This window comes from Lissotriton vulgaris, chromosome 4_1 (assembly GCF_964263255.1).
Source record: "Lissotriton vulgaris chromosome 4_1, aLisVul1.2, whole genome shotgun sequence".
NCBI lineage: Eukaryota > Metazoa > Chordata > Amphibia > Caudata > Salamandridae > Lissotriton > Lissotriton vulgaris.
Window position 1 is genome coordinate 1,628,200,963 of NC_141691.1, and position 25,824 is coordinate 1,628,226,786.

The window sequence follows — 25,824 nt, forward strand, 5'->3', positions numbered from 1 at the left end:
GTGTCCACCTCTCAGCAATCCCACAGGGTGGAGCTTACTGGAGGTAACAGGTAGGCTAGTTGGCCCCTAACTACTCCCAGCTGCAAAGGGGACTTTAATCCTATTGAAGAGCGCACCAGGGAGCATGTTTTTAGACTGGTGGGCAAAGGGGGCGTTGCCTGCTATGAGCACTTACTAATGCTGCTGTGTAGGATTTACAGGAGGTAATAGGGGGGTAGTTGGCCCCCAGAGATGTCCTTTGGAGCCAACTACCACTCCTGTTACTCCCAGTAAGTGCCACACAGTGGGTTTGCTAAGAGGTCCTTGGAGGCTAAGCCCACGTTTCTCCACCACTCTGCAAATGTGCCTCCTGGCACACCATGGTTGGGGGATGAAGTCCACTTTACTCCTGAGGGTCTTTGGGGACCAAGAAGCCCTCCTGGTACCTCCTGTAATTCCTAAGCAGCGAAATTACAGAGCAGTGGTCGGAGGCCCAGCCCCTTTTCTCCACCTCTCTGCAAACGCAACTACTAGTTAAAGAAGCATTTGCAATGTAATACGTTTCGCATTTGCAAGAGTTAGAGCTATTGGTGTTGTAAATGTAAAAGTGTTTTATTAATGTTTCTTGGTGTGGAGTGGATGTAGGTTGTGTGTAATGGAATTATGTGGTATGTTGTGCAGTGAAATTATGTGGATAGAAAGTATGTGGTGTATAGGAATTATGTAGAGCGGAATTATGTGTTACTAAAAGTAATTGTGTGTTATGATAGTCTGTGTTGTGGAGTGGTAACCTCAGGTTTAGACTACCTCGTTTCTAAAGAAGCTTAACTATAAACTCAATGAGACAAAAAAAGTAGGAACCACTGAGGAGCACTTCTGGACCTAGTCAGAGGTATGAGCAGGCCCCTTGAATTATGTGACTGTTTGGCTGCACTGACTTTTGCACAATCTTGTTTCTAGGTCAAACAGCTCAAACTTTACGTAAATGCAGCAACAAGTGTTACAGCATGGTAGAAGGCCCTTTGCAAACCTAGAATTGTCACCTGTTACTTATTGCTAAATGTGGGTATTAAATTGGTACTAATGGTGTGCAAACCACTCTTGCTTCTTTCGGTGCCTCTCGCTTCTTTTTGTATTTCTGTTGCTTCTTTCTGCACCTTTCTTTCTTATTCTGCTCTTCTTTTGCCTCTTTCTGCTCATCTCTTCCACTTTCTGCACCACTCTTGCCTCTTTCTGCACTTCTTTTGCCACTTTCTGCACCCCTCTTGCCTCTTTTTGCCCCTCTGTTCTTTCTTTCTGCACCCCTATTGCCTCTTTCTACACCTCTCTTGCCTCTTTCTGTACCCCTCTTGCTTCTTTGTGCACCTTTGTTCCTTATTTCTGCACTTCTTTTGCCTCTTTCTACACCCCTGATGCCTCTTTCTGCACTTCTTTTGGTTCTTTTGCAATGCTCTTGCTTTTTTCTGCACCTCTTTTGCGAATTTCCGCACCCCACTTCCCACTTGCAGCACCTCTCTTGCCTCTGTCTGCACTCCTGTTCCCTGTTTCTACACCTCTTTTGCCTGTTTCTGCAACTTTCTTGCCTCTTTCTGCAGTTCTCTTGCCTCCTTCTGCACCCCTGTTGCTTCTTTCTTCCCTTTTTTCATCCGTCCTGCCTTTTTCAACAGTTTTCTTGTTATTTTCTGTACCTCACTTGCCTTTTTGGGCACTTCTCTTGCTTCTTTCTGCACCTCTGTTGCTTCTTTCAGCAATTCTCTTGCCTCTTTCTGCAGTTCTCTTGCTTGTTTCTGCGCCTCTCGTGTCTTTCTGCACCTCACTTGCTTTGTTCTGCGCCACTCCTGCCTCTTTCTGCATCTTTCCTGCCTGTTTATGTACCTCTCTTGCCTCTTTCTGTACCTCTTGCCTCTTTCTGTACCTCACTTACCTCTTTCTGCACTTCTCTAGCTTCTTTCTACACCTCTGTTGCTTCCTTCAGCGATTCTCATACCGCTTTCTGCACCCTTCACACTTCTTTCAGCACCTCTGTTGCTTCTTTCTGCACCCCTCCTGTCTCTTTCTGTACCTCTCCTGCCTGTTTCTGCACCTCTCCTACCTCTTTCTGCACCCCTCTTGCCTCTTTTTGCACCTCTGGTAGTTCTTTCTGCACCTCTTTTGCAAATTTCTTCATCCTTCTTTCCTCTTTCTGCACCCCTTCCCTATTTTTCCATCTCTCTTGCTTCTTTCCCCACTTTTCGTGCTTCTTTCTGCACTGTTCTTGCTTCTTTCTACTCCTCTGTTGCAAACTTCTGTATCCCTCATACCTCTTTCTGCTCCCCCGTTTCGTCTTTCTGCACCTTTCTTGCCTGTTTCTGTACCTTTCTTGCCTCTTTCGGCACATCTGTTGCTTCTTTCTGCAATTCTCTTGCTTTTTTCAGTACCCCTCTTGCCTCTTTCAGCACTTCAGTTGCTTCTTTCTGTACCCCCTTGCCTCTTTCTGTACCCTTTTGGCCTTTTTTGTGCACCTCTCCTGCCTCTTTTTGCACCTCTTGCTCTTTTCTGCAGTTCTCTTGCCTCTTTCTGCACCTCTTTCCTTGTTTCTGTACTTTTCTTGCCTCTTTCTGTACCACTCTTGCGTCTTTTTGCACCTCTGTTGGTTCTGTCAGCAATTCTCTTGCCTCTTTCTGCAGTTCTCTTGCTTGTTTCTGCGCCTCTTGTGTCTTTCTGTACCTCTGTTGCCTCTTTCTGCACCCCCTTCCCTCTTTATGCACCTCTCTTGCCTCTTTCTGCACCCTGTGCGTTCTTTCTGCACCTTTATTGCCTGTTTATTTACCTCTCTTGCGTCTTACTGTACCTCTCTTGCCTCTTTCTGTACCTCACTTGCCTCTTTCTGCACTTCTCTTGCTTCTTTCTACACCTCTGTTGCTTCATTCAGCGATTCTCATCCCTCTCTCTGCACCCTTCACACCTCTTTCAGCACCTCTGTTGCTTCTTTCTGCACTTCTCTTCCTTCTCCGCTAAAATCTTGAATTCTTCTAGTAAAGTTAAAGATATCTTCTCAATAGTTAACAAACTAGTGAAACCCGACCGTGTCACCATCAAACCCCTATCATTACTAAGGGTGTCTTACCCCCCGATCTTGGTGAAGTACCCTGTAACTCATCTTCCTTCTCCAACTTCCCCATGATCACTCAGGAAGTCTTCTTCTCCCTTCTTAGTAAAGTTCTCTCTGGCTCTCCTCGGGACAGTTGTCCACCACATATTGCCCGGGAGATCTTCCTTAACATCTCGACCCTCCTATTTCTCTTCTTAATAACTCCCTTACCTCTGGCATGGTCCCCAACTCTTTTAAAACAGCGGTCGTCTCGCCCATCCTTAAAAAACCTGGAGCTGACCCTGAGGTACTGTGCAATTTCCACCCTATCTCGTTGCTCCCCTTTTTAGGAAAAATTCTGGAGGCCTTTGTAGCAAATTGCCTCAGTTCTTTTTTGGAGAACTCCCATTATCTAGATTCCCACCAAGCCGGTTTCAGGCCTCAAGATTCTACCAAGTCTATTGCCCTGGCTGTTCATGACGAACTTAGAAAGGGGGCCAACCAGAACACCTCACAAGCATTGGTGCTCCTGGATTTGTCGGCGGCGTTCAATACCGTCGACCACGCTGTCCTCCAAAATCGGGTCAAGAATGCCGGCATCCGGGGCCCACCGCTGAGGTGGCTCACATCGTTCCTTCAAGACCGAAAGCATGCGGTCCGTCTTTCCACCTTCACGTCTGAGGAAAAGAGCCTCACCTGTAGAGTTCCACAGGGCTCCTCCCTTTCCCCCTACTGTTCAACCTGTTCATTTTTCCTCTGATTTCTGAGCTCCAAAAAAGATCAACAGTCCTCTTCAATTATGCTGATGACCTTCAGCTCATGTTCAACATCGACCCTTCCCCCTCCTCTACAGAGAACGTTCAATCCACCATGACTTTCATCAGCAGTTGGATGAACGCAAACCAGCTCAAGCTTAATCCTGATAAGACTGAGCTGGTTCTCACAGGGCCTCCAGGAAATCCCTGCAACTCCAACTTCTGGCCCCTCTTCCTTGGCTGTCCACCTTCCCCTGTTAACACTGTCAAGAGCCTAGGTGTCACCATCAGGGATGACCTCTCTATGAGGGCCCAAATTAAATCAGTGGTCTCTGTTTGTTTTTTCCACCTACGCCGAATCAGGAAAATCAGCAGATTCCTCTCCCATGAAGCCCTCGTCCAAGTCACTCTGGGACTGGTTATATCCCGCATTGACTATGCGAACGCCCTCTACTTTGGAATACCTGCGTACCAATCCCACCAACTCCAACTCATCCAGAATCAAACAGCCAGGCTTATCCATGGCCAGCCAAAGTTTAGTCATACTATACCCCTCCTGAAGAGCCTCCATTGGCTCCCTGTAGCATAGCGCACCCTTTTTAAACTGGGCTGCCTTATCCATAAAGCCCTTTCTTCCCAAGGCCTGTCCTTTATTGCCTCTCGAATCCACCGTTATGTCCCTTCTCGGGACTTACAATCTTCCTGCTCCAATCTCCTGTCCCCATGCACCTTCAGACTCAAGAAACATGGTGGCCTGAGATTTTCCTCACAAGCCCCACTTTTTTGGAATTCTCACCCCCAGATCTCCGTCTAATATCCTCCTATCTTCAATTTAGGAGAGAAAAGCCAGGTCTCACTCAAGACCTGGCTTTTCTCTCAAGCATATAATTAACTTCACCATATTGCTGCAATCTCAGTCTGTCCTCTTAAGCGCCCTACAAATAATTTTTATCATATCATATCTTCCTTCTTTCTGCACCCCTCCTGTCTCTTTCTGTACCTCTCTTGCCTCTTTGTGCATCTCTCCTACCTCTTACTGCACCTCTGCTACCTCTTTCTGCACCCCTCTTGCCTCTTTTTGCACCTCTGGTAGTTCTTTCAGCACCTCTTTTGCAAATTTCTTCATCCTTCTTCCCTCTTTCTGCACCCCTCACTATTTTTCCACCTCTCTTGCTTCTTTCCCCACTTTTTGTGCTTTTTTCTGCAGTGCTCTTCTTTCTACTCCTCTCTTGCAAATTTCTGTAACCCTCATACCTCTTTCTGCACCCCTGTTCCCTCTTTCTGTGCCTTTCTTGCCTGTTTCTGAACCTCTCTTGCCTCTTTCAGCACCTCTGTTGCTTCTTTCTGCACTTCTCTTGCTTCGTTCTGTACCTCTCCTGCCTCTTTGTGCATCTCTCCTTCCTCTTTTTGCACCTCTCATGCACTTTTATGCACCTCTTTTGCTTCTTGCTGCACTTTTCTTGCTTCTTTCTTTACCACTCTTGCCTCTTTCTGCACCTCTGTTGGTTCTTTCTGCACTGCTCTTGCTTCTTTCTGCTCCTCCGTTGCAAATTTCTGCATCCCTCTTGCCTCTTTCTATACCCCTTGTCCCTCTTTCTGTACCTCACTTGCCTCTGCCCACCTGTTGACTCTTTCTGCACTTCTTTTGCCTGTTCCTGCACCTCACTTTCCTCTTTCTGCACTTCTCATGCTTCTTTATGCACCCTTCTTCCCTTTTTCTGCACATCTGTTGCCTCTTTCTACACCTCTTTTGCCTCTTTCTGTACATTTTATGGTTCATTATGCACTGACTTTGTCTCTTTCTGTACCCCTCTTGCCTCTTTTGGCACCCCTGTTGCTTCTTTCTGCACTTCTCTTGCCTCTTTCTGCACCCCTCCTGCCTCTTTCTGTACCCCTTTTGCCTCTTTCTGCACCTCTCTTGCTTTGTTCTGTACCACTCTTGCCTCTTTCTGTACCCCTTTTTCCTCTTTCTGTACCCTCTTGCCTCTTTCTGCACCTTTGTTGCTTCTTTCAGCAATTCTTTTGCCTCTTTCTGCACTTCTCTTGCTTGTTTTTGCACCTCTCTTGTGTCTTTCTGCACCTCTGTTAATCTTTCTGCACCTCACTTCCTTCATTCTGCACCACTCTCGCCTCTTTCTGCACTGTTGTCCCTTCTTTCTGCACCTTTCCTGCCTGTTTCTGCACCACTCTTGCCTCTTTCTAGACCTCTCTTGCCTTTGTCTTTACCTCACTTGCCTCTTTCTGCACTTCTCTTGCTTCTTTCTACACCTCTGTTGCTTCATTCAGCAACTTTCATGTCTCTTCCAGCACCCTTCACACCTCTTTCAGCACCTCTGTTGCTTCTTTCTGCACTTCTCTTCCTTCTTTCTGCAGACCTCCTGCCTCTTTTTGCACCCCTCTTGCTTTTTTTTGCACCTCTGGTGGTTCTTTCGGCACTGCTCTTGCTTCTTTCTGTACCTTTTTCCCAAATTTCTTCATCTTTCTTTCCTCTTTCTGTACCCCTTTTTCTTTTATTTTTCCACCTCTCTTGCTTCTTTCCCCACTTGTCATGCTTCTTTCTGCAGTGCTCTTCTTTCTACTTCTCTATTGCAAATTTCTATATTCCTCATACCTCTTTCTGCACCCCTATTCTCTCTTTCTACACCTTTCTTGCCTGTTTCTGTACCTCTCTTTCCTCTTTTGGTACCTCTTTTGTTTCTTTCTGCACTTCTCTTGCCTCTTTTCTGCACCCTTCTTGCCTCTTTCAGCATCTCTGTTGCGTCTTTCTGCACTTCTCTTGCTTCTATCTGCACTCCTCTTTCCTCTTTCTGTCCCCTTTTGCCTCTTTGTGCTCCTCTATTGCCCTTTTCCACAGTTCTCTTGCCTCTTTCTGCACCCCTTTTTCCTGTTCCTGCACCTCACTTGCCTCTTTCGGCACCTCTGTTGCTTCTTTCTGCACTTCTCTTGCTTCTTTCTGTACTCCTCTTGCCTCTTTCTGCCCCCCTTTTGCCTCTTTGTGCACCTCTCTTGCCCTTTTCTGCAGTTCTCTTGCCTCTTTCTGCACCCCTTTTCCTGTTCCTACACCTCACTTGCCTCTTTCTGCAGTTCTCTTGCCTCTTTCTGTACCTCTTTTGCTTCTTTCTGCACTTTTCTTGCATCTTTCTGTACCACTCTTTCTGCACCTCTGTTGGTCCTTTCTGCACTGCTCTTGTTTCTTTCTGCACCTCTGTTGCAAATTTCTGCATCCCTCTTACCTCTTTCTGTACCCCTCTTCCCTCTTTCTGTATCTCTCTTGCCTCTGTCTGCACACCTGTTGACTCTTTCTGCACCCCTTTTACCTGTTCCTGCACCTCACTTGCCTCTTCCTGCACTTCGCATGGTTCTTTATGCACCCTTCTTCCCTTTTTCCCCACATCTCTTACATCTCTCTGCACCTCTTTTGCCTCTTTATGAACCTCTTTTTTAGTTCATTCTGCACTGCTCTTGTCTCTTTCTGTACCCCTCTTGCCTCTTTCTGCACCTCTGTTGGTTCTTCCTGCACTGCTCTTGCTTCTTTCTACACCTCTGTTGCAAATTTCTGCATCCCTCTTGCCTCTTTCTGTGCACGTCTTCCCTCCTACTGCACCTCTCTTGCCTCGGTCTGCACACCTGTTCCCTCTTTCTGCACCATTTTTTACCTGTTTCTGCAACTCTCTTGCCTCTTTCTGCATTTCTCTTGCCTCTTTCTGCATTTCTCTTGCCTCCTTCTGCACTCTTCTTCCCTTTTTCTGCACATCCCTTCCCTCTTTCTGCACCTCTCTTGCCTCTTTCTGCACATCTTAGTTCTTTCTGCACTGTTTTTGTCTCTTTCTGCACCACGCTCACTTCTTTCTTCACCTCTTTTGCTTCTTTCTGTACTTCTCTCTCATATTTCTACACGCCTCTTGCATCTTTCTGCATCTCTGTTGGTTCTTTCTGCACTGCTGTTGCTTCTTTCTGCACCTCTCTTGCACATTTCAGCAACCTTCTTCCCTCTTTCTCCACTTCTCTTGTGTCTGTCTCAACCCTGTTCCCTCTCTCTGCACCTCTTTCGCCTGTTTCTGCAACACTCTAGCCTATTTCTGCAGTTCTCGTGCCTCCTTCTGCTCCTCTGTTGCCTTTTTCTCCCCCTCTTGCATCTTTCTCCACCCCTCATGCCTCTTTCCGTACCCCTGTTGCTTCATTCCATACTTCTCTTGCTTATTTCTGTACCTATTGAACATTGGGCCTATTAAGGCTCGGAGAGGGAGGCTAAGCACCTCTTCCCCCATAAGTTATACGGTGACTCAGCAGTACCTCAATATAAAATAGCAAGCATTTCGAATTGCACTGAAGACATATCGGACTGCTGAGATACAGGAGGAATTAAGGTTCATTTTCAAATTTTTAAGGTAAATTTTAAAATTTAGAAAATAAGAAGGATCAGATGCCATACAATCCGCCGAAGGCACAGAGTGGGCAATGCATGCCACAAGATATCAAATGAGCGGAAAACATAATCGGAAGAGCGGCATAATGATACGCATATCAGGATAAAGAGCACATATTCATGTTTCGTACCAGTCATTACCCACCTCATACCGAGCCTCCCTGGTGATCCAGAAGAAGGAAAAAAAGATAAAAAGAACTAAGGAAAGGAGAGAGAAGAAATAAAGGCCCATAGGAACTTAGAACGGACAACCCCCCCCCCCCAACCCCCACCCTACACGCATCCAGAGGCTACTGCCTACCCCCCCACCTCCCCCCCCCCAGCAGTGTGCCTGTCGCCCAGGAAAAGAGTACCCGAAATATAGATACAGACATGAGAACGAAAAGAAAGAAAAAAGGTCATATGAAGCCGGAGGAGGGCCATCCTTACGTGCTCCCGGTCTCCCCTACCACAAATTTATTCTCCACCCCAAGAGCCACAGTCAACAACAGCAAGCAATTAATACGGTAAGAAATGGGAAGAGTTATCACATACTGCGCAACTAAGTGTGTCATAGGAACACTCCGACCCGATCCCCCGCCAGCCAAGTAGACATCAACCGTGAAAGAGAACCACTTAGCCCTGGCCTGTTCGTGTGAGTCCCCCGAGGTATACCCGCCGAGTAAAGCCCGTCCCAGCCAACACAAAAGAACAAAATGTCCACGCAAGGCAGAAGAGCGGCATGCAAATACAAAATGGACGTCGCCGATCACCAATAGATTCATCTTCACTGACGACCATCACCCCCAGTTCCGCCCGATGACACGTATTCCACAGCAAGGAAACAAGGGAGAGGAAAGAGGAGGCAGTCACAGGAGACGACAGTTGCAAAAACAGTGTCTGGGCCAATAGTGGCGATACAATGGACGAAGCCACAGTCCTCAGCTGTGAGAGGAATCCTTCGGTATAGTAGAAGCTTCTGCCAAGTCTTTTAATCACACCTACCAGGCTCTGCTCTTTAGCAGTCTTGAGGTTGCCTTAATGTACAATCTGCAAAATGGATGTCAACTGGTTATACTGGGGTTTTTTTTGTCCTCATTTTGCCAACTCACATATCGAGTCTCTTCCTATCTATCTTTACCGGGTGTGATGACCATCAGAGAGAGGAAAGAGTGCTCCATTATGGAGAGTGCCGTTTCCAAAACCCGTCCCCTTTTCTCTGTGCCGCCCTTGGATGGAATTTCTGGGGACATCAGAGCCACCAGCAACTTTGGCTTAATCATTGGACCCACTTGTTTTTTGTTTCCATTCCAACAATAGAGTACAGATCTTATCCCATCTTGTTAGTATAATACTTTTTAGGCATTCAGCAAAAGCTGGGGGATCTTCAGATGTCCACTTCTTACATAGCTCACGTCTTGCAAGTAAAACCAAATAGAAAATGAGCTTGGACCCAACCACCGTCCCCATCTCCATCTTGCGGAAGCCCAAAGAATAACAACTGCGGGCTTACCTCAATTCATTTGCCTTGGATCTCTCCCAGGAAGTCACAAACCTCCAACCAGTATTTCGTAATTTTTAAGCATTCCAAGAGCATATGCATATAGGCCCACATGCATCAAGGTATTTAGGAGTCGCAAACGGTGCAAATCGGTAAATTCGGCCGTTTGCGATTCCTAAATATCTTTTTGGGATGCATCAAACATTTTTGGGAAAATCGCTATTTTTAGCGAATTCCAAAAATGCGATTGCTTTTAAGGAATCGTAAATTTGCGATTCCTTAAAAGCAATGCATGATTGCATTTTAAATTGCGAATTCGCAATTAGGGGGTGCAAATTAGCACGAGGTTGAACCTCGTGGTAATTTGCGAAAAAGTTTAAAAATGCTCAAAATTGCATTTTAAACACTGTAATGTTACAGACACACATGTCCTTAGGACATGTGTGTGTGAAACATGCACTTAAAAATGCATTTCAGGGGTGCAGGGGGAGGTCATTTGGACCCCCCCTGCACCCATGTAATGCATTAACATTTTGCGAATCGCAAATAGAAATCCGCAAAATGTCAATGCCTTCCCATTGATTCCTATGGGCCTTTTGGCCCATAGGAATCAATGGGAATTGCGAAATCTCAATTTATAATTCGCATAATCCTTGGGATTCGATAAAAATTGCGATTTTTACCGAATCGCAAAAATTATGCGAATAAATTAATGCATCCTATTTGCGATTCCATATTTTTCGCAAATAAGGAATTGCAAAATGTCCCGATGATGCATGTGGCCGATAGTCCGCTCCTTCATGCTTACATCTTGGGCAGCAGTACTTATTGCCTGTAACATTTGACAGCTTCAACAGAGACCACTAAACTCTATGGTACCTACTTCCTTATCTTTAAGCTCTTCACTCCACAGTTTTCTGATATCGGTCTCTAACGTATCTTCTGCCTCTACACAGGCCCAATACCAGTTAGAAATGTTCTTCCCCCAGTAATCTGTTCTTGTTAGCTGATCTAACTTGGGGTCTTCCTCCTCCTGTGCCCAATCGTGTGCTACCCACCAGAAGCCAAATTGATAATATTTGAACCTTGTAAACTTCCCCCTAGTCAGGTTGCTAAGCATTTCCCAGCTCCCTAGATTTCCATCTGTCATAAGGTCCACCCAATAAAAAATACCCCCATCTTTTAGTGGTTGACTCAGTTGGTCATTCAGACATATGGGGGGTACCCAGGGATTCCCAAATTGGTGCCCACATCTAATAGTATGGAATTTGCAATTGTTTACAGACCTATATCCATGTTCTTAATGCCGTACTTAGAATCTTCAATCTGACCTTTTAAAAAAACTTTGGGTCTCCATACTTAAACAAAAAATAAGGCTGGACTTGCTTCACCTTTCCAAGCATTGCTGTAAACAAGACACCCAGTGATGACCTATCTGGCTTATTTGCTAGCATACGAAAACTTTTGAAGTGGAAAACATAGCAGTAAACAAGCAGGTCTGGTAATGCCAATCCCCCTGCCCCCAGTTTCCTCCTCAGCTTCCTCCGGGCTACCCTTGGCCCTTTAGACACCCAAATAAAACTACACATTTTTCCCTGTAACTTAGCTATATCTTCCTTTTTAAAGCTTAAAGGAATAGAGTTACCCTACCATAGAAATTTAACGGTAAGTTCGCCCACTTCAACAAAGTAAAGGAAATCTCCTGGCTTACTTTCTTCTAGTTTTCTCTTGGAATATCTTCCAAGTTCTGCATAATGATCACCCCCAAATAATGCATTAGAGTTTTAGCTCCCTGAATGCTAATTTCCTGGTTCCATTGCATAATCTCAGTTTTATCTATGTTAACCTTATAGCCTGAGATTAAACCAAAACCCTCTGCATTTCTCATCGGACTAGGTATTTTCTCTTGGGGATTAGTTATATATAAGATTAGATCATCAGCGTAGAGTCCCAGTTTCACCTTAAACCCATTAGAAGTAAAGGGGAAAAGTGTGGTATCCGCCCTAATAGAATTAGCCAAAGGCTCTATATATATTTTAATTAAATAGAAGCGGAGACAGAAGACATCCCTGTCGTGTGCCTCTTGTTATGCTGAACCAATTCGATAACTCTCCATTGGTCAACACCTTGGCTCAAGGGCTCTGGCACAGGTTTTTCACCACCCTCAACAAGTATTTACGGATATTGAACCCACTTAAGACCTCCCACAGATATATTCAATTAACTTGATCAAATGCTTTAGCAGCATCTACTTCTACAACTGTCAAGGGTATCTTTTGTGCTTCCGCAATAGCAATAGCTCCTATCATCTGAAACTTTATCTTGTTTAATTGCCTCCCAGGGATAAAGCCCCTTTCAGAGTGTACAACCTCTTTTATCACCTTTGCCAATCGTGCTGCCAGAATACCCAAATAGATCTTATAATCAGCGTTTAAAAGTGATATGGGTCTATAGGAGTCAATTTTCTGTGGATCTTTATTGGGTTTCAATATTAACGTGATCGTAGCTTCTGAAGTAGCTTCTGACGCTTCTGACGTTTAATTGCCTCCCAGGGATAAAGCCCCTTTCAGAGTGTACAACCTCTTTTATCACCTTTGCCAATCGTGCTGCCAGAATACCCAAATAGATCTTATAATCAGCGTTTAAAAGTGATATGGGTCTATAGGAGTTAATTTTCTGTGGATCTTTATTGGGTTTCAATATTAATGTGATCGTAGCTTCTGACCATGAGCTGAGAACTTTTTCACCGAAACTCTATAATCTGTCACAAAATGACGTAAAAAGAGGCACCATGATATCTAATAAGCATGAATATACCTTGACTGGAAGGCCATCCGGCCCGGCTGCTTTTCCCCTGGCCATTCTTCTGCACTGGATCCTAACCTCCTCTTCTGTTATCTCCCTTCCTAAAACTCTCTTCTGTTCCTCAGCCAGCTGTGGAAGGTTTTCCTGCCTTAGCCACTTATTGATGCTTTCTTGGTCTGGAAATAGTCTCTTTATAAAGCTCACTTCCCGACATATGTCGACATTAGCACAGAGCACTTCCCCAATATCTCTACTTTTTAAACTTTTTAATGTGCTTCTGGCTCTATCCGCTTTCACTTTCCAGGCCAAGAGAGAGCTACATTTTTCCCATAGGCAAAATGCTGAAGCTTACTTGCATTCCATTTCTCAAGTAGTATTTTATCCAGTTGAGCCTGGAATTCGGCATGCAAATCCTCTAAGTCCTTAACCAAAGTTGGCAGATTACTTGCACCTTCTAAGGAGGCTTTCTGTAAATCCCTCTTTTTCAACTTAATTTCACTTATTCTACTCTCCTGATCCTGTTTTGCTATCGTTCTTTTCCCCCCTGTCATTAATGTCGGAATTCCCCTTACATATGGCTTAAAGACGTCCCAGACCAATTGCTCATTTGCAGGTCCAATATTTGCCCCAAAATACTCCTCTGTATTCTCCTTCAGATCTCTTATCACCTCCTCATCTAGTAAAATAGTCCTGTCTAACGTCCATCTCCTTTTCCCCTCCCTTTGGTGGAGGTTCAAAGACATCACTACTACAGAGTGATCAGATAAGATTGCAGGAGTATGCAATACTACTTCTATATCTGCATATAATGCCTGATCTACGAGGAAGTAATCTATGTGTGAATGATGCCTGTACTTTCTGCTAAAGTACGTGAATTCTCTTTTCTCTCCTTTCTTACTGCGCCAAAGGGCCACCAGATTACATTCTTTTATCATATTCTTTTTGGGAGGAACATATTTCACTTGTGATGTTTTGTCTAATTCCTTATTTAAGACCGCGTTGAAATCTCCTTCTAAAATTATGTGAGCTTCTGTTGCCAATTAGCAGGTTTCAAGCTTTACTAAGGATCCCTGATGATCCATATTAGGTCCATAATAAACTGCACAGATCACAGGCTTGTCCTGTATGAAAATAGTGGCCACTAACTATCTCTCCATATCATCCGTCTCATATTTCACCAGACTGATTCCTGAGTTATTCCTAATAATAATGGCAACTCCTCTAGTGCTCCCCATTTGGTCTGAGCACAGCACCTCTTGAACTCAACTAAACTTATAAAAACAATTTTTACATTCCTGCCTCTCTAAATGCTTCTCTTGCAGGAGGATGATTTATTCTATGCGTTCTTTTAGGAATTCCAACACCCTATGCGTCTTTTTCCCTCGTAACCCATTAACATTCCAAGTTATGAAACTTATTTTTTTTGTATTTTCCATTTTCCTTTCTACTTTCTCTGCAGACTTCCACCCTTCCACCCACTTTAGCCTGCAACCAAGGGTATATTTGATCGCCTTTGCCTTCTTCTTCCTCTACCAATTAGCATCCTGAGGACCATTTTTTTTAATTTTTATCCCTATGCTCCCCACTCCCTGTGCCCCCACCTCCTCCTTTGGGAAACCCCCATTTTGTTCCCTGGGCACTATATCCGCCCTTTGTGACCCCGAAATCATGAAGAGAAACAATTCCAATATTCACAAATGGAAAAATAATAAATGAGGAACCAGCGCATATATAACTATTTAGCATCCTATCACTGTGCTACCTACTCAAATCCTAGACGCAAATCCTAAACCCTCATCTTTCCATCTGTGCCAGAAAGGTGTCAACTTCTTCTGGATTATGAAAATTATGTAATTTATTACTTATTACGCCACATTATTTTTAACATTGCTGGGAGTTTCATCTGCACCTGGGCTCCCTTACTCCTAAGCTCACTCATTCGAGAGCCCAACTCCTACTGCCTCTGCGCTGTTCTTTTACACAGGTCAGACCTCATTTGATAACTAAAACCTTCATATTTGAGTAATCCCTCCTTCAATGCTCTTCCTAGCACCATCTCCTTTGCATTTCCTTTGGAAATTTATCAAAAAAATTCCTTGGCACCTTCCTAGCTGAATTTAATTTAAAAGGGTCCCTGTGGACTCTCTGACTTTCTTTTCCCAAATCAATTTCTGTGCTATCTTTTAAGATACCTTCCCTTAATAGTTTGCAAATGAAAGTTTTATTATCTCCCTTCTTAGATCCCTCCGGCACTTTGAGAACTCTCAAATTATTGCACCTAGCTTGCATTTGCAACTGCTCCATATCTTCCTCTAGTGTTTTGTTCTGCCTTCCTAATTTCTTTATTTCCTTTGAGTTCTCAGTCACTATATCCGTCAGATCCTTCACTTCCTCTTCCATGGTTCCAGTTCTCAGTGCTATTTCGTCAAGTTTTCCTTCCAAAGTCTCACATTTGTCCTGAATCCCTCTCTAGTTACTGTCCGATATCTTGTCAGGATGTCTTGCCTCAAACTCAAAAACATCTTCATAATCTGACTCTCCATTCCTACCGTAGCTTCTCCTACCGGCCCTTCTACACTCATACTTGACCATGTATCTATGCCTGTACCTGGGTAACTCTCTGGATTCTCTGGGTTCTCTTCGGTTGCAGTACTCCTTTGAGAAATAGGTGGAGAGACCTGAGGCGAAGGAGAATGTATAATTATATGGCAGTTGTCCGTCTTTTCGTTTCCCACCTCCGTCCCCATCCCACTCATGCTTCCCTCCAAACCATCCTGAATGTGCCTCTCTGAAAATGCCGAGAACCTATTCTCCAGCTGCATTGTCTCTGTAGATTGAGTGCTCTTATTCCTCCCCTTCTGTAGTGTTGTGATCTGTTCCATAATCTTTAAATAGGAAGTGAGAGACGCAAGGGGTTTTGTAGAAATCCGTGAAGCTTTAAGGCCACACTGCTTTAATTTCCCCCCTATTCTTCCCCCTTTTGTCCTCAGTAAGACTGGGACCGGAGCCTCACCTGTCTCTTCCCTCCCTTTAATATTTACCCCTCGTCCACCTCCTTTGGGCTCAGGGACGGAGCGTAGAAGGTATCTGCTTTTAACATGCGGGACTTGCGTGCCTTGTACTCCTAGCATGCCTTGCAGCCTTACCCCCCTTACTAGGGCGTTTTTCTGAACCATCAGCCTCTCCTTGCGAACCATCTACCTCCCTGGGTGAAGAGTTGCTCACTGGTACACCAAAGTAGTGATTCCCTCACTGCCATCCACCGGACTTAGTGTCACTAACGGAGGACACTCCTCCATATGCCTCCTCTCGCTCCCCCCCTAATACCTTCACTGGCCTCCCCCTCATCTCCTCACTTAATTACTCACCCAGGCGCTCCTTCGGCGACTCGGCCGGCTCTTCTCAAGCTCCCCCAAACTGAAGGGCAACACTTCCAACACTTCTGATACTCCGTCCCGTTCCACACGCTTTTCTGCTAGTTTCTGACGCCAAGTACTGCCTCTACCTCCGACGACCCGGAACACGACTAGCAGAGAAGCAGCCCGCATCCTTCTCCATCGCCTTGCCACTCTGCGTCAGCTCCTATGAGGGGGTAAGTTTCTCAGTTAATATTCCAAAATTAACTCAGTCACGCATATATTGTGTATTTTCTACACGTTATTCATTTGTTTTCTTCAACCTCAACCACTTGCACCGTGTCCTCCACTGTATTACGCCATTCTTTCTCCTCGTCCTCGGGAGCTCTCGCGACGGGCGTCAGCCTGCCGCCATGTTTTTCCCCCTGCTGGTTATACTGTGACTGATTTGGGTTTTTTCCTGCATTTTTACTCTCTGTGTGAATGTCTCCAAACTGTTTTTCTAAATGCTTCCTAGGCCAAAAAATATGCGGAACATGTCTTGCATGGTTTTTACAATAGTTCCAAAATGTACGCTCTTCTTGACCTCAAAGCGAGTGCATAGCGTGATGCACCCTTACTACCTGAGATTGGGCCAATCTCAAACCCTAAGCGTGTCACTACTGGGTGTCAGCAGAATCACTTGTCTTGATTTGTGGTCTCACTAGTCCTCGCTGCTGACAGCCACAAGATGACAGAGGCTGTCGGTGGGAGAGTTCATGCCCAAGAGAATGCTGGAAGCCAGAACTCTAGACAGGATCGCATCTGACACCAGGTGGGGGAATAGTGAGTGCACTGTAAAGGGCAGGGCTCATTTTACACCCAAGCGCCCCCCAACATGGACACCTTGCTCGAGAGCCTGCAAAATGTGGTTCTCAGTGCTGCCATTGCATTGGGTTTGCTGGAAATGCAAGGACAATGGGCAAAGCATACCACTGGATAAAGAACGCCCTGCCCAGAGCATTCCCACTAAAAGTTTATAATGCTTGTAAGCGTAACTAAAAAAATAGAATAACTAAGGCATATTATAAAAAGGCAAAACCAAACAAAAGCATAACGTAAAATATACATAACACAATTGAATAAACGCATAGTGAGCAGTGTCAAATGGCACATCAAGGACTCTAGTCCGATATCAAGGGACAATGCCACCAATACTTGGCTGTGGCAAATGGCCCAAGTAGTTTACCACCCAGTTTACGGGGGCATGACAAGAACATGAAGATCAAACACCTAGAGGTGCATGCCAAGACTATGACACACTTAGTCGAAAAAGGCAATCAAGCTAAGCGATCAAGAAAGACAATAAAACTTATAACAAAGCTGATAACAAAACTGATAGAACAACATTCAAAAGTAAAGACAAGAGAACATGCTATGGATGTGGACAGCAATGTCCACATGTGGAAAAATTAACCATTTTGCAAGTGTATGCAGGCTAAAATGAAGAGACAATGAAAAAACATGGAACAGCAGACTAAAGGAAATGTTAAACACATTAGGCAAATGGAAACCTTTGATGACTCCTCCGCAGATGAATTAGATCCGGAATGATTGTACATGATCAATGAGGAAAGCAAAGATGCAACTTTAAATTTACTAAAGACATATAATGTAAAAAACATCTCTCAAAGAGGAAGTGCATGTTCTAAAGGGAGATACGTCTGGTCCTTGCTTACTGAGCAATTTGACTGCTCAACTCATGGTACTATTAGCTATGAAATGTAATGTTGCAATGCTACACCGTATACTAATAGAGTTTCCTGCATTGACTGAGGATCTGTGCAAAGTAAAGCATAAAACTATTACCCTGCACATAAATTAAAGGGTAAAACCTGTGGCACAGATGTATAGGAGCAGTCCAATTTATATGCAGGACAAAGTGGAAGGAGGAATACATTTATTACTCCAGCAAGATATTATTGAGCCAGCGACTGGTCCAGCACCTTGGGTGTCCCCAATGAGAAACAACCTTTTCAACGCGGTCATCACTTCACACTACAATTACAATGCAGTCATTACATCGCAACTTTCTTTTCAACGCATGTCACTACAACGCAAGCATTACATTGCATATCACTCTAACACATACTATTACAATGCATAGTACCCCTACACTATCCAGCACTTACCCTACTGTTGCACCCCATGGAGTTAGAATATTCATTTTTACCCCTACACTATCCAACACTTACCCTACTGTTGCACCCCCTGGAGTTAGAATAGTAATGTTTACCCCTACACTATCCAACATTTACCCTACTGTTGCACCCCCTGGAGTTAGAATAGTAATTTTTACACCCGCACTATCCAACACTTACCTTAAATGCAATGTAATGGTTTGTGATGTAATGATATGTGTTGTAAAGGTATGATGCGATGTAATGGAATGCGTTGTAAATGTATTTAAAAAACAAATTGTAATGTCATGCGATGTAAATGTATGCGTTGTAAGGGATGTTGCGGTGTAATAACAGCGTTGTAAAGGCAAGCGTTGTAAATGTATGCATTGTTAGGTCATACATTTGTCCCCATTAGTAGTGGTACCTAAGAAAAATACAACTCAAATTCGAATAAGTGAATATAGATTACCAAATATGCAATTAAGAGCGAAAAGCACCCTGGACCACATTTGAATGACATGATTAGCATGTAGAACGGAGAGAATGCTTTTTTAAAGTTGGATCTTTGAAAGGGCTGTTATCAATTAGAGATTGATGAATGTTCAGGATATATCACAACTTTTTCCATGCACTTAGGTCTGTTCCGCTACAAAATATATAACTTTGGGATATGTTCACTGGCAGAAATCTTTAAAGAAATCATGAGAACATATCAAGTGGCCTGTAAAAAACTCAATGAATTATAGTGACAAGGTTTTTATTTTTGGAAAAACAGAAAGTGAACATGACAAACCTTTAAGGGAAGTATGTAAAGAACTCATGAAAGTTGGACTGACGCAAAACCCAGATAAATGTGGGAATGGCAAACCAGAATTAATGTTTTATGGTCACATATTCTCAAGCAAAGGAATGAAACAGAGCCCATGAAAGTATCTTCCCTAAAATCAACAATCAGTCCAACACATATAACAGAGTTACGCTCTTACGGGAATGGCTAGTTATTGCTCTTGTTACACCAGGGAATATGCTACTATTAGCTCACCTCTTCAAGAATTAACGAAGAAAGCAAAAACTTTCAACTGGGATGCGAAGTGTGAACATGCGTTCAAAAAAATCAAGGATGATATAGTATTAGTGGCAAATTAAAAATACTTTGACCCATATCTATATACTGAACTAATAGTAGATGCTAGTACTATTGGACTAGGTGCCATTGTAGTGCAGTACAACATTTTTAAAGTTTGGTGCATTGCATGCCAGTAAAAGCTTGACAAAAGTTGAAAGGCAAAAAGACCTCTCAACATTGAAAGATGTAGTATAAGATTAATGGACTACAATATTAAGATTGTTCACAATCCTGGAAAAGAATACAATCCAGCTGATATTTTTGTCAAGACATCCATTTGGCATACTTTACAATCAAACTGATGAAATTTAAGAGTATGTAAACATGGTAATTAAATCAGTGGCTCCGGAGATAATTTCAGAGCTAAAATTGATCCACGAATCACAAGGATAACATTCTTACAGAAGTGAAATGAATAATAAGGCTAAACAAGTGCTAACTAATAAGTGTCAGGAAACAATTTCAACCTGAAGTATATAGGAGAAATATATTTGCACTCAAGAACTTACAGACTGTGTTAATGAATATTTTTTCTGGCATTCTTCTAAAAGAAAGCAGAACAGTTGTCCCCTTTGCGTTGCAAAATCGCGACAAACACTCTGCCACGCGAAAAAGTGTGGTTCCCAAGACTCAACAGCCAAGTAGGAGAAATTTTACAAGTTTGTCCTCTTTTTCGCTGTACTACAAAAGAAAGGAATGTTGACTAATGACACGTGTCCAAACTGCCAGATGCCATGGGATTTTTATGGGCCATTACATTCTGGGCAATGTCTGTTTGTTATAATTGATCAGTACTCAAAAATTCCAATTGTGAAACTAGTGCTGTCTACCTCTGTGATACTTCCTGTCCTCAATGAGCTTTTTCTACATGGGGTATACCCAAAATAGTAAAGACAGTCAATGGTCCACCTTTTAATGGAAGTGAGTTTGGCCAATGTCTTGAGTATACAGGAGTGATACATAGGAGAATTACTCAACTTTGGTCACAGCAGGCTAATGGTTGATTGCTACTATGACAAAAATCTATTCAAAGAGTCAAACTGTCACACATTTCTATAAATCCAGCGCATGTCAGGTTATACATGATTACAGAAATACATCTCATGGGTTGAATAGAAAATGTCCTTCATAGTTATTTGGACAACCCAGACAAACACATTTGCTGCAAGTGCCTTTAAAACCCACTAAGACTAAGAAACATGAACAAATTTCAGAGAGAGATGAGATTATGCAAGGAAGAATTAAGCAAATATGTAGATCAAAGGAAACATATTCAACCACGAAACTGTCAGGTGAGTGATCTTGTATTAGTAAGACAGAACCAGGTATGGAAATCTATGAGTCGATTTTATTCATCTCCATTGGAAATAACAAAAGTAAATAGGTCGGCAATCACTGCACAAAATGAAAACCAAACAATAGTAAGAAACAAAGCACTTTTCAAAAATGGTATTACTCCAATTCGAGAACAACAAAATATAAAAGAGAATGATTGGTTATTTAAGAATGACAAGAAAGAAGCACAAGAAACTACAAATACTGATTGGACAGTGTTAAATAGTTTTAGTCTATTTTCTTTTGTTGTTTCATTTTATTTTGTTTGTGTTTTTGTTTTGTTTAGGTAATGATTACTTCCTTGCTTTGTTAAAAAGGGGGAAGATGCAGTGATGTCACATCGGTTTTAGAATGTGGCATGTAGTCATAGCCATATATAGAATGTTTGGGTTTAAAATGTAAAAGTGGTTTGATGAAAAGAGCTCAGGAGCTGCTCCTGTCTGCCAGAAACAAACATATTGGAACCATAATTCAGGCTCTGCGTTATTACAGGTGGGACCTAAATGAAATTTTAGCCCCACATGCAATCTCGATTTATGTCTTTGTCACACCCACGCAAAGTGTGGGGTTAATTCCACCACCAGCTTGCTTCTGATATTTTCTTACTCACAATTCAGTTATTACTGCTTTAATCCCACTCAGGAATTGCACTGAGGCTGTGGCTTTGCTGTTCCCAGAATGTAACTTCCTCTCATGTACTTGGTCTCTGTTCTTGGGGGGGTTTCAAGCAGCAGTGTATATTACTTGGTACACAACTGTATTTATTTGGTTTACTGTTGTATGATGAATATTATCTTTATGTCGATAGACTAGATACCGTTTATGTTCTCACTTTACATATTTGCACTGAGAAAATCTTTTTTTTTTGCTTTTGCAGTTTACAGAATCCACCGGGGAGTAAAGCTTTCAGAGTGTTTGCAGTCATTTGATTTATTCTGTGAATAAACAGAGCACTTGGAAGAAGACAGTCACAACAATGCATTATACTTCCTGGAGTTTGTAAAAAGCTGTAACAATATTGTACAAAAGAACTCAAAACATTTCAGAGACACATAAATACCAGTAATGTCATGTAGATAACAGTGGGTTCATGTGGTAAAATGAATGGCAAGATACATATTAATTTCAGATGCTTCTAGGAAACTATATCAGTTTTTGAAATCCCGTATTTGATATTGCTATATTTTCTTAGCAGTTACTCCTATGCAGTTAGTACAAATGTTTTCTATATCTCGATAAGTTGCTGTATTTTTTAGGCCAATGATAACAATTTACTCTTGATGGACTGAAAATACCTGCTACAATGTCTCAAGTATGCAGGTAATGGGGAAACCATCTGGGGGATTGGCATCCTTGGGGAAAAAATGGCTGTGTCCTGCATTAGTTTCAGAACTGACATTAGTGCTCAGCACCTATCTTTAAGTGTTCACACTGTGGATGAGTTTCCCAGAACCCTTTGTGAATTTAGGCCTGGCATGCAAGCACCAGTGCTATGCTTATGAGTGAAAGGTGCTTTCAGAAATTGGGTTGAACTCATAAGTTTAATAAATTCTCCTACAACTTTACCCCACTTTGGACTAATATTGTGTGTGATTACCTCCTACTCAATGGTTGGGGGAGTGGGTGTTCCAGAGTGCGGTTTCAATGGAAGGGCTTGGGGAAAAAAAAGCTACTCAAGAATTTATGGTTACAAAAAGAGTTTACTTTAATGGCATTCTCAAGTTCCTCATTAACTCCTCTCCAATCATGAAAATGGTGGGAAATGTATTTTTGCCTCTAGCTTGACTAAACTGCACTGGAGGTTGGGGACAGGAATGGACCATCATCCAAAAGCTAATGGAGAGGTTTTCTCAGCTAGATATCTTTTTTCCTGTAGAAAAGGCTTATATTAAGGCATCCTTGTCATCAGTGCACGGTGTGATAACAATGCCACACACCTTTGAGTAACTTTCACAAATAGTTAAGCAGCCCTGAGCTGCAAGAAGGGAAATGAGAACATTTCCAACAGCAACAAATTTACCTCCAGTTATTCCTCGCTTTTCCGAGCAGCTGCAGCGTCTCTAGAACTACATTTTGGGGGGTGGGTGTTGCTACTATGTAGTCATTGTTCGGTCAGAGATTACATAGGGAGAGTGTTTTTTTTATTTTGGAAATTACGTTGGCATTGCACGAAAATTTACCCCCAGAAAACGCTCCTCCTCCCTGTATATTATATACCAATCCATCAAGCAGGAGCAAAGAAAAAGGCGGGGTCCAAAAACATTGATTTCTTATGTTAACTCCCATAGGAAACTTTGCTCTCCAATACAGTCAATCCAACTGAACAGAATTAAAACAAATTTGGCAAAAGGTTAGAACTTCACTCAGAAAGCTTGCCTTTTATTATATGGTGGGAATTTGTTTAGCTGTTTCTGAGAACCTTGTGTTTAAAGAGGTGCCTGAGTTTGGCTTGAAGGGGTTATAAAGTTAGATATATCTGGGCAGTTGGTCTTGCGAGTGTTCTGCGTTACCAAAAATGGAAAAACAGGGCCCAGCCCGAGAGAGCAATTTCTTTGGTACTAAAGGACCAGAACCGGTCGCACAGTACCAAACGATCTGGTAAGTTGGCTGCAGTTGAGAAGGAAATATTGCAGGCATCATTACAGTACTCTGTACCTGTGACCTGAATTATTTTTAAATAGGGTATAAAGGGGAAGAGTAGGCACACCCTGCCCCCCAGGCACTGGTGGTGATATCCAGAAGGACCCTCCTGCCAACCCTCCTCTCACTTCCGAGAGTCCATCTTTTTTAATTTTTTTATTAAGAAATTCCTGTCATAATTGCTACAGTACTCCGCAGGACCTTCTTTGAGGTACCACTGTACTCCAGCGGGACCAAGGATGGCTCACTCTTGATGTACTGCTGTACTTCCACTGGAGCCGCTGCTCAAGGTTCTCCCCCATTGTACTCCGGTGCTGTGCTAGCCTCCTCACGGATACCATATACACATAGTAACAACTTCCTTTTTAAAATTGGGGATATTCACCAATATGTTAATGTAATATTGCAAAGTCTCTAAACAAGGACAGAAGAAGTAATTTCTATGAGTAAATACTTTATTTGTTATCGTTATTTGATGTGCTCTGTAATATAGATTTTAAATGAAGCAGAAGACTGGATTGTGGAGTACAACCTCATATTGTGCTGCCACCGGGCCAAAAATGGGTACTAAATATGGCGTAGTTTACATAGAAGAGCATTGAATGCTGCTAACCTATTGAAATTTATAAAATCATTACATCACCATCATTTCACATGATGAGATTGAGAGCATGGGGTTCAAGTGTTAAGTTATGAAGTTGCTGTTCATATTTAGTAAAAGTGAGAATGAGCAAGAAATGAAGTGTGTGTGTTAGTGATAACATTCTAAGATTAAAACATTATTAAACTCATTTATTTGCCGCCCTAGCAATAATTCCTGCAGGCCAGGATATATGTACAGTGTAGTGGTATAAAGTCTAGTGAAGTTTCCTTCATTCAGTTATGGCATATTGCTTCACTACTGTCTTATGTGTGTCTGAGTGCATTCATTGTAGGTTGTAAGATGAGCTTATATTAAAGTAATTATGTTTGTTTCCATGAAAAGTGGACTGTATTTTAAAACTGAAAAAGTCTCTGCTTTTATGCTATTTTTCTTTGCTGGATTTACTATCAGCTCAGATGCTTCTAAACTCTATAACTTTTCTAACTTTTCATAGAATTATTTTCTCCTCCTGTTTCTTCTCAAATGTTCAACTTGTGTAATAAACAATGTTAGCAGGTTTTTGTATTGATTTTCAATAAAATTATTTGTATGAGGTGTCATGTCTCTCATATCCATAGTTCTTAATGTATTGCTTGTTCGCCAAAAATGTGATAAAGGTCCTGTTTTGTCTTGCAAACCAAACATGGATATCAATTGTCTGTCCCAAAGAGAATTACTTTGTTATATACATAGTCACTCACATACTTTTGGATTAAAACACGTTTTCAGTATTTTTAAAAATCCTTTGACCAATTTTATATCTTCTACCAAACATGGATATTTAAACAGGAATCTACAGTAAAGCAGTTTTCTACACTATCAACCACTTAATCCATATGGCTTAAATTCCTTTCACAAAATTAGAATGGAAATAGACAGAGAATTGTGAAGAAAGGCATCTTAATTTTCACGCGGAAAGTATGCTTTCATAGGAATTAAATATGCACAGCCCAACCTGGTGGAACTTTCCTTCCAACAAATATACAGTGCAAATATCAGTAAATACTTACAATTTGGTATTACAGAGTGTCATGTGGCCCAAAGCAAAAGAAAGAAAGCTTAGCTTTACCTGGATCTTTTTAATAAAAGTATAAGTCAATAATACTTCAATGTTTTACATTGCCCTCCAGTCCTCAGGCCTGCTTTACGCATATTGAATACAAGCTTGGTTGCACAATGCATGTCATTTGCAGGTGAAAATGACACAGAACGTGTCTTGCAGGATCAGGACCTGCTGATATTTACACTCTCAGAAGCAGCTTAACACTTTTGAGAATTCACAAATTTGGCACATTTGTCTTATTGCATTTCTAGTATTAGATACATGGATATTGTTTTGGGAATAGTGCGGCAGTAGAAAGTGAGAATATGGTAAACCCTCACAAAGTAATCACCTTTTGGTTAAAAAATAAATGAAAGAGAAAATGCTTGATTTAATATAAATCACTGGTCATTTCAGGGATGTCATGACATCATCATTTTTTATAGTATTGAACTGTGAACAGAAACAGCAAATACTAGGAACTTGATTCGAATATATAAGCCATACAATGTCTTTACAGATAATTTCAAATGTGTTTAATGTTTAATGTCTCTGTAGGAAATCAATCTTCTCATTGTGTTTCCAATATTTATTTCAGATATTTGTTTTTTACCTTCTTTGTGGGTTGTAGACTGCTTAACTGGTCTTTTCCACATTCCCTCTACAATTATGGTATATCATTGTTCTTCTATTGCAACCATTTTTACTTTGGCATTGACCTGACTGTATGTAAGAACCTCAGACTGACACTGGAAAATACTAAAATATTCATAAGTACTCCGTTTTAAAGAAACATTTTAAGTACAGTAAAACATGCCTGTGACATAAATATCAGTTAAAGGGATGCAACAATTAGAGTTACAGAACTCGGGAAGCTTCATTGACCTATGTGTCAAATCGCGAAGTTTAAATTCATTTTATTTAGACCTCATATGCTGATATACACATTATCAAATTTTAATCATATATGTAATCTTGCCAAAAGAACTCATGGACCAGATCACA

The 25,824-nt window shown here is 42.1% G+C and overlaps 1 protein-coding gene across 1 annotated transcript in view; it reads left to right on the forward strand.

The window, feature by feature from the left end:
- CRISPLD1 (cysteine rich secretory protein LCCL domain containing 1) overlaps positions 1-24,332 on the forward strand; it is a 280,007-nt gene extending 255,675 nt beyond the window's left edge. Inside the window, exon 15 of the mRNA XM_086965901.1 lies at positions 21,372-24,332. Coding sequence (XP_086822027.1) covers positions 21,372-21,423 — 52 coding nt within the window. The 3' untranslated portion in view covers positions 21,424-24,332. The remainder of the gene's footprint in view (positions 1-21,371) is intronic.
- Positions 24,333-25,824: the final 1,492 nt, after the last annotated feature.